We start from the raw sequence: 14,209 nt of genomic DNA on the forward strand, positions 1-14,209 counted from the left end.
AGTCAGTTACTCACTGAAGGATTCAGATCCTCTGACCTGCTCCTGTAGCAACAGGATCTGTATGGCTAGTCTAGTACAGTTTCTGGTCAATAGTAACCCCCAGGATGTTAATAATGGGGATTCAGCGAAGGTGATGCCATTGAATATTAATGGGAATGTAGTTAGATTCTCACTTGCTGGGAGATGGTCATTATGGACACAGACTATTTCAGTGTCTGAGCAGTTGTAAATGGTATTGAACATTTCACAACCCTCAGCAAACAACCCCACTTCTGATCTTATAATGGCAACGTCATTGAAGAAGCAGCTGAATATGGTTGGGCCTTGGACACTACCCCTGGGTCTAGGACACCATGCCTGCAGTCAATCAAGATGATTGACCTCCAACAATCACAACCATCTTCCTTTGTACCAGGCAATGATTCCTACCAGTGGAGAGTTTCTTCTGATCCCCATTGACTCCAGTTTTACTTGGGTTCCTTGATGCCACACTCTTTGTTGACTTGATGCCAAGGTCAGTCACTCTCACCTCTCGAGTTGAGTTTTTTGTCCATGTTTGGCCCATGGCTGCAATAGGTCAAGAGCTGAGTATTCCTGGTGGAACTCAAACTGAATGCGAGTTAGCACTTTGCTGGTGATCGTGAGTGGACTGATGGAGCAGTAATTGGCAGAGTTGGATTAGTCATGCATTTTGTGGACAAGACATACCCAGGCAATTTTCCACATAGACGTTTAGATGCCAGTGTTGTGGCTGCCGCAGGACAGTTTGCCTAGGGGTGCGGTTAGTTCTGGAGCACAAGGCTTCAGTACTGCTACCAGAATGTTGTCAGCCTATAACCTTTGCAGTGTCCAGTATCTTCCATTATCAACTTCTTCGGGGTGGGGAGGGGGGGGTGGGGGCAGGGGAGGTGATTATCATTGACATGAAACTACATTAGACCATATAGGTACTGTGGCTCTTGGAATCGCTCAGAGGGAGTCAAAGTCGTAATGTTTGGGAACCTCAGGAGGAAGCTGAGACAGATCATCCACGTGGCACTTATGGCTGAAGATAGCTGCAAAAGCTTCACCTTTGTCTTTTGCACTGCTATGTTGGGCTCCCCCATTATTGATGGAGATATTTGTGAAGCCTTCTCCTCCAGTTAGCTGTTTAATTGTCCACCGCCATTCACAACTGGATGTGGCATGACTGCACACTTTAGATTTGATCCTTTGGTTGTGGGACCACATAGCTCTTTCTATTGCAAGCTGCTTCTGCTGTTTGGCATGCAAGTAGACCTATGTTCTACCTTCACCAGGTTTTTAGGTATGCCTGGTGCCCCTCCTGCACTTTTATGGGTGGCAGTGGTTAGCACTGCTGCTTCACAGCGCCAGGGACCCAGATTCGAATTCAGGTTTGGGTCATTGTCTGTGCAGAGTCTGCATGTTCTTCCCATGTCTGCATGGGTTTCCTCCGGGTGCTCTGATTTCCTCCCGCAGTCCGAAAGACATGCTGGCCATGCAGGTGCATTGGCCATGCTAAATTCTTCCTCAGTGTACCCGGACAGGTGCCAGAGTGTGGCGACCAGGGGATTTTCACAGTAACTTCATTGCAGTGTTAATATAAGCCTACTTGTGACACTAAAATAAATTTCAAAAATTTAACATCAATTCATTGAACCAGGTTGTTCTCCTGGCTTGATGATAATGGTAGTCTTAGACAGAATATTTTGGGGCATGAGGTTACGGATTGTGGTTGAATACAGTTCTGCGACTGCTGCTGATGGTCCACAATGCCTCATGGATGCCCAATTTTGAATTGCTAGATCTGTTCAAAATTTATTTCATTTAGCACAGTGGTACGCACGATGGAAGCTATCCTCAACGCAAAGATGGGAGTTTGCCTCAGAAAGGACTGTTTAGTGGTGACTCCTATTACTGTCATGGACATGCATTTGCAGCAGGCTAATTGGTGAGGACAAGGACAAGTGGCTTTTCCCTTCGTTCGTTCCTTCACCACCGACCGCTGACCCAATCTAATAGCTATGTCATTCAGGACTCGGCAAGCTCAGTCAGTAGTGATGCTACCAAGCCACTTCTGGTGATACACATTGAAGTCCCCTAACCAGAGTACATTCTGTGATCTTACCACACTCTGTTTCTTCCAATTGGTGTTCAAGATGGAAGAGTGCTGTTTCATCAGCTGAGGGAGGGAAGTAGGTGTTAATCATTATGCCTGTGACACATGACATGCCCAGAAAGGTGATGCTGGTGTCTGAGACGTCAAGCTGTTGCTTCGCCACTCTGTGGGACAACTCTTCCAAGTCCCCGGATATTAAGACGGACTTTGCAGAGTCAATATAACTGGGAATGTCATTGCTGGCCTAGGTCGATACTGGGTGTCTGTCCAGTTGACTTTGTAGTGACTTGTACAACTAGGTGGTTTGCCTGGTCATCTAAGAATCAACCTCTGTGGTTATTAAAACAGAAAGCACAACATTGCAGGTGCCATAAATCAAATAAAAACACTCAGCTAAATGGATATCATCTGTGCAGAGAGAAACAGAATAATATAATACTAACCTTTCAGGCCAATGACTGAAAGATCTTACAAGATGTTTTAGCTTTCAAACAGGCAGAGCCAAGGGGAAAAAAGGGTGTCTGTGATTGGGTGGAGAGCAGATGATAAGTCCTCATCTCGCATTGCACTGCCGCCATTCACACACCTCTGAACACTTAATTTTGCTGCTTTGAATTCTCACCAGCACCATTCACTTACTATTTGATTAGTATCTGCTAGTATCCAATCACAGGCCTATTAAAAGCTATTCTTCTGGCTTTTTGAGTAGTTGCATGATTGTTCTTTAAATTTCTGGGGCAGATGATGCCAGGGGCTGAGCACAATCACAAAGAGCCAACTGAAAGAGAACCATACTGTTTGTGATTACAGAGTTTACAGAAACAAATCTGAAAATGCTGAGTACCCAGCACGTCTGGCAATATCTGTGGAGAGAAACAGTTAATGTTTCAGGTTGATGACCTTTCATCAGGATTAGAGGAGTATTTCTAGCATCTCCAGAATTTTGCTTTCATGGAAAAGTTTGGGGGAATTATTAAAGTTATTTTGAGTAAAGTCAATCTAAACTTTTCAAATGGGCAATACTGAAACTCTTGCTACCCTGTATGTGTACTTCAATTTGGTCACTGCTCTCTTTCAAAATCATTTTCAATCTGTCACCTTAATTAATTCTTTCAAATTGAGGTGACCTTGTAAGGATGCATGGTTTCTGGAAAATGGTGAACCCCAGACTGATTTTTCAGCTGTATCACAGATTGTACTATTAATGACAATGGTAGCCTTACATATTGGTAATATCAGCAGTAAGGCGGCAAAAAATGTAAGAGTGGAGAACATATGGATCATGGCCTTTTCTAATATTATTTTTGATTCATACTCAGCTGGCACATATTTTTGTCTGAGTAGTCAGGGCAGCATGGTGGCACAGTAGCTAGCACTGCTGCCTCAGTGCCAGCGACCTGGGTTTGATTCCAGCTTTGGGTGACTGTCCATGTGGAGTTCGCATGTTCTCCCTGCGCCTGCATGGGTTTCTTCCAGGTGCTCCAGTTTCCTCCATCAGTCCAAAGATGAGCAGGTTAGGTGGATTGGCCATATTAAATTGCCCCATGATGTGTAGGTTAAGGGGATTAGCAGGTTAAATATGTGGGGTTACAGGGATAGGGCCTGGATAAATATTGTCAGAGAGTCAGTGCAGACTCGATGGGCCAAATGGTGTTCTTCTGCACTGTAGGGATTGTATGATTTCATTTGAATCAACATGCTGTAATATATTCCAGATGAAGACCTGGTCAAGAACTGAACAATCTAATTTTGTATAACTTAATTTGCATAGCAGCTATAGCTAGGACCAAATCTCTGACTTTTTTTGATTTCTTGGGAGTTCGATGTCAGAGGTAAAGGAGTACAAACATATGAACTAGGAATCAGTTGCTCAAGCCTGCTCCGCCATTTAATCAGTACATGGCTGAACTCCAATTTCCTGCCTGCCCAATGTGCCCTTTGACTTCCTTGTCAATCAAGAATCTCACAGCCTTAAAAATATTCATTGACCTTACCTCCACTGCTCTCTGATGAAGAGAATTCCTCAGGCCAACGACCCTCAGAAAAAAAAATCTCCTCATCTCCCTCTTAAATGGGAGACCCCCTATTTTAAGCTGTCTCTCCCAGTTCTAGTTTCCACTACAAGGGGAAACATCCTTTCAGCATCCACTCTGTCAATGTTTCAATAAGATTCAGTCTTCTAAACTCCAGTGGATACGAGCTCAACCTGTCCAACCTTTCCTCATAAGAAAATGCTTTCATTCCAGGAATCAGTCGAGTGAACTGCTCCAATGCTATTATATCCTCTCTCAAGTAAGGAGACCAAAATTGTGCATAGTACTCCAGATGTGGTCTCACTAGCACCTTATATAATTGTAGCAAAAATTCCCTATTTTTAATATTCCATCTCCCTTGCAATAAACAACATTCCATTTGCTTTCCTAATCATTTGCAATACCTGCATACTAACCTTTTATGATGAAGTATCAAATTAAAACATCAAGAGCTTTTTGGCACTTCAAGTAGAAAAATCAATATCTGACAATGGAGAACAATATTAAACTTATTTTTTAAAACAGATTTATTTTGTGTTTTTATATTAATTTAATAAAACAAAAGCATTATTCAGATTGACATCTAATTTTATATTCTAGTGGTTCATGTAAATGCCAATTAAAATTAATACTGTACTTCAGTATTTACAATAATACTGTATTCAAATCTATAAATGAAGACTATACAGACTGGTATACAAAAGAAAGGAATGTTTCCCCACAATTACAGACTTTGTCATAATACAAAAAACGGATATCATGTTGTATGTTTTGAATAAACCTTTGGCAAGGTGCACTGTACAGTTGTACAAGTCAAGACAGTCTTCTGGTTTGATGAAATGGACTGTGTGCTGTCACACTGCTGGTTTCCAATGTATACTAGACTGACCAATTAAAACTGTGCGAATTCACACTGGCCAGGTTAATATCTTGAGTTGCTACCGATGATTATTCAGACACTGAATATTGGTGGTTAAGTTCAGAAGCAAAACAATTAACTTCAAATGTACGCATTTCATTAACAAAGCTCTAGAGCAATAAAACTGTATATACAACAGCGCCCACAAAAGGTCAACTGATTCAGTCCCATTGCAGAGCAACATTTGAAAGTCTGAACTTTAATCTTTGTAACTGAATTCATTTTTTCACATAACAGTTGTCAATATATAAATATCTGTATATCTAGTCTTCAGCACTGACTTTACACAAAAGTTATGTCCTAAGCTTTAACTATCAAATGTCTTTAAGAGTATTTTTAAATGTTTTCAACAGTATAGTATTGACCGCATAAATGAGGGGCCCAGTACCAACATTGTCTTTGTTTTCATCATTGGAAAAAGAACACTTAGGGAGCATCTTTCAGTAGGAATTTATTTAAAAGCAATGCTTTCTTCACTAGATATTTCTTCAAAAGGTTAAAGGGCCTAGCTATTATACAATGTTTACCTGGAGCTTGTTCTTAAAACTCTCAAGGGTGGTTGTAAGGAGAGAGAGTATCCCATGGAGTACATAATGAATTATATACAAAATATCTACACATTTCCTCCGCCCCACTCCAAAAACAACTACGATTCAAGTATTATTTACAAAGTTGTGCCAAAACTGATGGCGAACTTTTGCATAATTTGGTTAACGAAATAAATAAAAACAATTTGGAGCTTTGCAAGATGTTTTTATTATACTGATGTCCAATGTTGTAAAGAATTTATATTTATGGATCGGTAGTAGATAGAATTTGTAGTAAACGGGATACAATCTCTTTAAATATATAGACAACGATAAAGTACAGTTCAAGCTATATCGTACAGCATCTTCAGCAGCATGCTTCAGCAATGCTGATCTACCAAGTCAATAACAGAATGTACATACCTCCATAACAGCCAGCCTATCAGATCAGAATAGCCCCTCTTCCATATACAACTGTATGACATCAGATTATCATATTTGTTTTACATAAACAGAGCAATTGTTCTGTGCCACAATTTTGTCCCATAGGGATTCTGTAGAATATACTGGACATGGCTACTGCCATATTAGTTTTTGTTTTTTAAAAAAAGAACTAAAAAAACTAGACATTTACATACATGCTTTTGTTAAAATGTACAAGGCATCCTTTTGGTTTGATTACTAGCAAGGACCAAATGAAAGCAAATTATAGCTTCTAATTACCCTTACTTATTTCAATATATACAGTAGATGTTACAGAGTTATGTACTCTTTACAGCAATTCTTTCCTTTACACTTTTAACTTGGGCCAGCATATTAAAGTCTACTTTTACTCGACTAAGCACCACTGTGGGTTGCATATGTTGAAGTTGCTTCTCAGCAAGCTCAACACAATCAGAATGTGACTTGTCCATTATTATTTTTATGTTTTTAAGAATGTGGAGAGACAAGGGAGTAGCAAAATTAGTAAGGGCTTGATGTTCAGTAGTTCCCATGCTCAATCTACCTGCAGCTGGCTGTTTGGTGTGGTCAATAGGAACTCTTAAAGTTTTGTCATCTTTCACAGGATGGTTTGCTGATGAGCTGTCCTTGTCACCTAACACTACACTCGAGACTAATCCATGATCTGCTCTTTTTTCAGTAAGACTGTGAGAAGGACCTTTACCAGACAAAGCTTTTTTCTTTTGCTTTAGAGCAGATTCTTCAAGGAATTTTAGGAATGAGAATTCAAATCCCATGGGTTTAAACGTACTCAAGTCAAAAGGTTTTTGATGGTGAGTCTTATGTGGACATGAGATGTGCACTGGAGTTGAAGCCTCTTTCTCATCGAGAATTTGGACTGAATTAACTTCCGACAGCTGCTCAGGATTTTCCATTAAATTCCTTTTCTTTTTACTCTGTATGCAATCTTTTTCTGTGTCTGTGAGGGTCAGGTGACCATTTGGCCTTTTCTTACAAGACTGATAGTTATTTACATCAGTTACTTTACTCTCAGCAATCATCTCTACTGTCTCCTCCAGTTCAGTTTGAAGGCAGGCAGAAGTACTGGTATCAATCAGTTTAGCATTAAACAATTCTGAAAATCCTTCAGTGGTCTTAAAGGAGTCATCATTCTCGAGATTCTCATTGAAAATTTCAGTTTCACTTAGCTTGGTCTGCTGTTGAATCACTACACCATTGACAGCATTGTCTACCAATCCTTCTTCATGCTTGGTTACGTACTCACTTGATGCTTTACCTTGCATACTCACAGATTTTCTGCAAGTTATCAGATGACTGTGGTATTGACTTACAAATGTATTGGAAATTTTGTGATGAATCCTATAATGTTTTACTAGACTGCGTTCACTGGTAACAACTGATGAACAATTCTGAAACATGCATGGATATTGCTCTCTCAGAGAATTGTTGCTACATATGGCCATGGCTTGAGCCTTACTTTTAAGAGTACACTTAGCAACTTTTCTAGAGCTGCAAGACTTATTCCCATCAATTTCACTGCTTTTCACAACTTTGCTATCTGATGTGAAACATTCCCTTGATATGGGTTTAGATTTACCCTCGTTTATGATGTCTTCATTTTCACTAACTTCTTCAGGTTCAAAATAACTCTTTTCGTCAGACAGATCATCGTAATTGGCTGTTCTTGGAATGTTTTCTTGGTCTGTTATGATTTTTCTGGGTCTCATCAAATAAGATTGATGAAGTTCTCTGTGCTTTGTAAAGATGTGTCTTAAAAGGTTAGATCTAGTGGCATAGGTCCGATCACAGCCTTCACAATCACATTTAAAACAAGTCGCATCCATATCGCTTTGCTGCCTTTCCACATCTAAGCCATGAGCTACCAGAAGGTGTTTAATAAAACTCCAGAAAACTGTAAATGAAGATACACACTCAGCCTGGTCACAATTAAACTTTCCCTCACTGGTGGAAGATACTATTTTCCCCATTTCATCTAAAGTGAGATTGTGAAGTTCAGAATAGTGTTTAATTAGGTCTGTGAGTCCTTGGAAAATTCTACAGCAATCATCGAGCTGACATCGAAACTCTCTGACTTGGACATTGACATTTTTGGTGATTTCTTGTTTGATCTGCGTGTGAAGCAGCTGTTGGTCAGACTGGTGCACAGCTCGATAGTGCAGTATTAAGTTTTGTTGAATAGTGAAAGCTGCAGAGCAACCCTTGTGAACACACCTGTAAGGTTTGTGAAATTTATTAAATTTACATTCAGTTTTTATTTTTGTAATTGATTTCCTGCACTTCCTTTCTCCTGTACCTGCAGCATTTTTAGCTTGCTTCAAATCTTCACCTTTCCTTCTCTGCACTGATGCATCTGGTGAATGCAGCAAGACATCTTCTGGTCTTTGTGGGTCTAGAGAGGAATCTTTTGTTCTTTCTTCACATACTAAAACCTTTTGTGATTCTGCAGGTAGTGAGATGTCATGCAGCCCTACTGCCACTGGCGAGGCTCCGCACGGCCCTGCTGCCACTGGCGAGGCGCCGCACGGCCCTGCTGCCACTGGCGAGGCGCCGCACGGCCCTGCTGCCACTGGCGAGGCTCCGCACGGCCCTGCTGCCACTGGCAAGGCGCCGTATGGCCCTGCTGCCACTGGCGAGGCTCCGCACGGCCCTGCTGCCACTGGCGAGGCGCCGCACGGCCCTGCTGCCACTGGCGAGGCTCCGCACGGCCCTGCTGCCACTGGCGAGGCTCCGCACGGCCCTGCTGCCACTGGCGAGGCTCCGCACGGCCCTGCTGCCACTGGCGAGGCTCCGCACGGCCCTGCTGCCACTGGCAAGGCGCTGCACGGCCCTGCTGCCACTGGCGAGGCTCCGCACGGCCCTGCTGCCACTGGCGAGGCGCCATGCGGCCCTGCTGCCACTGGCGAGGCGCTGCGCGGCCCTGCTGCCACTGGCAAGGCGCCAGACGGCCCTGCTGCTACTGTTGAGGTGCCACGTGGCCCTGCTGCCACCGGCGAGATATCATGTGGCCCTGCTGCCACTGGCGCGGCACCATTCATCACTACTGGCACTGTCGAGGCTCCCTGAGGCCCTGCTGCCACAGGTGAGGCGCCCTGCGGTCCGGGTGGCAGTAGTGAGCTATCTGCTGACTTGGTTGCTACTTCAGAGATGGCTTGTGACCCTAATGCTACAATTGAGACATCCTGCAGCCCTGATGATAGTAGTGAGATATTCGGTGGCCCTGACACTAATGGTGAGATACCCTGAGCCTCTGGGAGCAAGACAGCCTGTGACATTGATGGTAACGGTGATACACATCGTTGCACTGTTGACAGCAGAGACACATCCTGTAGCCCCTCTGGTATAGGTGATACATTTTGGGGCCTCACTGACTGCAGCAAGACATTATGTGGCCATGCCAGTAGTGGTGAGACAGATTGCAACCCCGCCGATGGCGCAAGGCCACTGTGTGGCTCAACTGCCAACACGGAGGCATCCTGAGGCCCTGCCAGTAGCAATCGGGTATCCTGGGACCCTGGTGCTGGCACCAAGGCATCCGGTGGCACTACCGATTGGGCCAAATCATTTTGGAGTTGTGCTGGTAATGCTGAGCAATTCTGCAGGCCTGCCAGTAGCACTGAGCCACTCTGTGACATTCCGTGATTATACAGTATAGTCTTTGAGTTCTGAGTGCTATGCAAATGAAGACTGATTTCTGAGTTAATCTCATTAGGTCCTGAAGTTACTGGCTGCAATTTATGCAGTTCTGTGGATTCTTTCTCCTGTGACCCATTCATTCTGGGTTGAGAAATGATTTCCTGCATTGGTGGAACAGTATCCACAGCTTTATAATGACCATCTGATTTTCTGCAGTATGCTCTTTTAATTCTTAGTTTTACCAGCTCCTCCCGTGTTACCTGATGCATTGATTGGTAGTGGGCTCGGAGATTAGAGTTTCTTGTAAATGTTTTCTGGCAGTTAGGAACATGGCATCTAAATGGAGCAAATCTAGTCTGATACATCTTTATTTCCATTATCTGCTCTTTAGAGTACTGATGAACTTTGACATAATGATTGGTCAGAGCATCTTTAGTCATTGCACTATAGATGCATCCACCTTCCTGACAGATAAATGGTTTAATGAGATTCACTTTCAGTTCTTTGTCATTTTCAGAAGCCTGTAGTGATGTATTTGTTTGCGTATCTGTCAAACCCTGATTGATTATGTTTGGACTATTGGTACAATTACTTATTGGCGTATGTGTCAAGATGTTCATAGAAGCAGCTGGTGTCCCTGAACTTGAGGTAGGACACAGTGCACCACTTCTGTAAAGCTTCTCATCATATTCCAAATTCAGATTTTGCAAGCCCAACAGAAGTTCAGCTATGCTTATATCTCGTGTCTTAAAGTCTTCAGAGTGAGATGAATTATGATTGCTATCAATCTCTGGCATAGTGCCATTGGTAAAATATATAGTTGGCTCACAGCTGCTTTCCAAATTTTGAGGGTGAATCTCATTGCCAACAAAACTTGTTCCCGAACAAAAATTGGATTCAAGAGCCTGCTGCAAGGGCTCACAAGACGAATAGGTATTTGAGCCTTTAACGGCATCTAACATTGGTGGAACCTCAGTGCTGAGTGACATGTCTTCACCAGCCACAAATGATCCTGGGCTACACACAGTTGTTAGTGCCTGTGATAGAGTTATATTGGCTGTGTGGTCCTCCACAGTATCCGTTCCAAATCTGGGTTGAAAGGTCTGCTGAATTACTTCAGTCTCAAATGTTCCAGGAAGGCTAGTGACCTGGGGAGTCTTGCTTGGATCAAATACAGCAGGACTATAGTTGTTCTCCTGTGTTGGTGGAAAAAGCTCATGAGCAGCAAATGAAGCTGCACTGTCCCCCATTTCCAATGATTGAAGGAATGTTTCACCAGTCAAGAATGTATCTGCAACACAGGGAGGTTCAGGTTCCTGAGGGACAAATGCACTCGGTGAAAGAATCTTTTCTGTTTTGTATAAAACCTGCCCAGCCTTCTGCTTCACAACTGAAGAACTTTCCTTTTTATCATAAGGTTTACAGATGGCACGTCGTGACAAATGACCTCCAAGAGATTTGGGGTTAGTAAATTCCCTGTAGCACCTACTACAGATAAATTTGTCACCTTTGATGATTGCAGGCCATTTTGCACGCTTATTGTGTGTGTGTTTTTTCTTCCTGGATTGAGATACATTTCCATTTTCAACAGTTAAAACACTGGGAACAGGTTGCTGATAAATAGCACCTACTGTGTTCAAGGTGTTTTCAGGTGTTATGCTTAAGCTTTCCTCATTTGAAAAACACAATGGGTTTGAAGGGTCTTCCTGATTTTGACATTTCAAAGGATTTCTAACCCGTTGGACTTTTGATGTGTTCCGCTGTTTTTTCAGTGTTTCGTAGTAGTCAGGGTGAGTAGCCTTGATGTGTTTGCTGACACTACGTGACGAAGTATAGCTTCGATTACAGCCAGGAACCTTACAACCGAACATTTGGACCATTTTTGCTGCTTCACCTGGTTTTGTTTCTAAAGGTTGTGGTGGAATAAGAGTACCCTCCCCTTTAAACATCGTTTTTGGCAAAACACCATGAGTCAGACTCATGCTCGTCTCTCCTTCGCTCTTCACAGTTACTCCAAAGTATGTGTCTTTTGGAAGATGACTCTGTTCTCCGCTAGATGGTAAGGCATTTAGTTCTTCTGACATGGAGGATTTGGATTTAACAGTTTCACTTGCAACATAATCAATAGCAAAGCCATTCTGGTAAGTGTCAGGCTGACTGCATGGTTCATCTTTCATCTTTATTTGTAATAACTGATTAACCTGATCAGCTCTATTTGCATCAAGCTGGCTTGTTTCAAAAGGTAAACTATTTTCAACTTCAATTTTCACACAAGCATGTGTGACATGATCAACCTCATGCTTTTGCAGTTCACTCTGGGAGTAGTAAACGTTTCCACAGTTTGAGAATTTGCAAGTATATGAGGAATTGTGATAATGCTGTGCTTCATGATCGTATAACAAATAGGACTCAGTAAAAATTCTTCCACAGTTCTGAAACATGCATTTAGCTTTGAACAGTACATGTTCTTTCCTGTGTCCTACCAATTCAGAGTATGTACCAAAGCTTGCATTACACTCCAGTTGTATACAGACATAGGGTTTAGGGCCACAATGAATTTGCAAATGTTCATTAAGGTGAGAAACACTAACAAAGCGTCTCCTACAATACTGACAAACAACTTTATTACTCTGCATTTTAAGGAACTGTTTTGCTTCTTCATCATTACCATGACCTTTCACATGTGCAATTAAGTTTTTAAAATACTTAAAAGATTTGGTACAGAGTGTTACAGGACAGTTGTGATCTTCAGTGCAGTCCACTTTTTGTGTCGTCATGATTGCAGGTTTGTAAGATTTATCTTTGCCTTCATCATCAGAGCCATCACTATCACTGAAGACTACAAAATCCTGACTGTATAGGCTGTTCCTCTTAATTGGACGATGTTCCTGCTTGTCTATTTCAGCCAGCTTTTTTCCTGCAATACTGTCAGGCAAGTTCTTAGGTGGTCTTCCAACTCTCCTTTTTGGTTTGATAGAAGCTAGTCGTTCTTTACAAGATTGCTTAATATGAAATGTAACATGTGGAACAAAAATCTCCTTTTTCTTAAAGCTTTTGGCACATATAGGGCAGTAATAGTTTCCCTCCTTCACGTGTGTTTGAGCATGACGGATAATTCGGTGTCCCAGAAACTCTCGGTCACATAATACACAATACTGCATATAGGCCTGCCAGTTCTTAAATCTGGCAGATACCACACCTTTCTCGATTTTATCTTTTACCTTCATTCCAATTTCTGCAGACGAAGTGTTTTGCACTTTCATCACGTCACTGTAAAATTTAGGGAGTCCATTCAGCGAATGTTCTTTTGTAGCAACTTCAAGATGGTTCTCATTGTTTTCATCAAAGAGGTCACTGTCATTAAGTTCATCTATGGAAGACACAATAGATGCTTCCTCTCCCATCAATGCAAGACAGTGGCGTTTCAGAGTCTTCCAATCCCAAAATTCAGGATCAAAGGGCCAATGTGTTTTTAAAACGAGCAAGAGTTCGCATCTCAGTGAGTTAGGGATTGGACCATTTTCATCATCATACTTCTGGTCTGGCTGGTTGTATAAAGTCTCAACTGCATAATAAGCTTCCACTGTAGGTTCCAGCAGGAATTCGGTAAGCTGGCATGCACGTCTGACCTCTAAATAATCAGGTAACAAGCATGATACTGTCTTGCAAATTGAAGTCTTCACTGTGGGACTTTCATTTGATTCCATGCGCAGTGCTCTCACACAGAGTTCGATACAAGCTGAAAGTCCAGCCTCCCCTGCCTGTGAAGTAAAACGTAAGATATCATATCTTAAATATAAATCATTGCTCAGATTTGATAAGATGATAATAACCAGGATGTGAACTCATGGATGAAAACAAATTTAGGTTTTTATATTGTTTGCATAAACTTAATACAGTTTTGTATTGATTAGCTGCTTAAAATAATCAAAATGCTGTCCAAAAACCAATCTGTTATTGTAGACATTTGTATTTTCAAAAGCTACAGTCAATAGCAAAAGCATGGTAACAATTAGTAATATAAACTGTATTTCCCCATGTGCCAGTAGTAGCAAGTCCCCATTTATTCTTGGGTCTTAGATGCTACTATTGTATCCATTTCATGGAGACTGGGACCAGTTAGAAATGTAAACGAGTAAGCAATGCTGAGTGCTCAAAACTGCCATCGAAGAATATACATTTTGCACTTTTTTTTTAAACATGGCAGTCAAGATTGTCGTGGGCACATCTTATAGGGAATGTTGGTGGCACGTGGCCCATTTGTTGCATTACATTGCTATATATTCGATCAGAAGCATATAGCACACAATGAGGTCATTTGGCTGAGCATATCATTTTTGATTCGTTGACAGAGCTAGCCAGTTAATTCTCCATCCCCATAACTCTGCAACTGTTTCTTTTTTCAAGTATATTTTCAAATTACTGCATTTTTTTAGTGGCCTGTGCATTTTAATTTGAGTGATCATTTTAGTTATTGTCCCCTTTGCTGAAAGAA

At 41.8% G+C, this 14,209-nt stretch overlaps 1 protein-coding gene across 4 annotated transcripts in view; it reads right to left on the reverse strand.

The window, feature by feature from the left end:
* Positions 1–4,676: 4,676 nt before the first annotated feature.
* znf292b (zinc finger protein 292b) overlaps positions 4,677–14,209 on the reverse strand; it is a 252,138-nt gene continuing 242,605 nt past the window's right edge. For all 4 annotated transcript variants that reach the window (XM_078230034.1, XM_078230035.1, XM_078230037.1 and 1 more), the window contains one exon: positions 4,677–13,475. In XM_078230034.1, coding sequence (XP_078086160.1) covers positions 6,360–13,475 — 7,116 coding nt within the window. In that variant the 3' untranslated portion in view covers positions 4,677–6,359. The remainder of the gene's footprint in view (positions 13,476–14,209) is intronic.

The sequence above is a fragment of the Mustelus asterias genome, chromosome 15 (assembly GCF_964213995.1).
Source record: "Mustelus asterias chromosome 15, sMusAst1.hap1.1, whole genome shotgun sequence".
Classification (NCBI taxonomy): domain Eukaryota; kingdom Metazoa; phylum Chordata; class Chondrichthyes; order Carcharhiniformes; family Triakidae; genus Mustelus; species Mustelus asterias.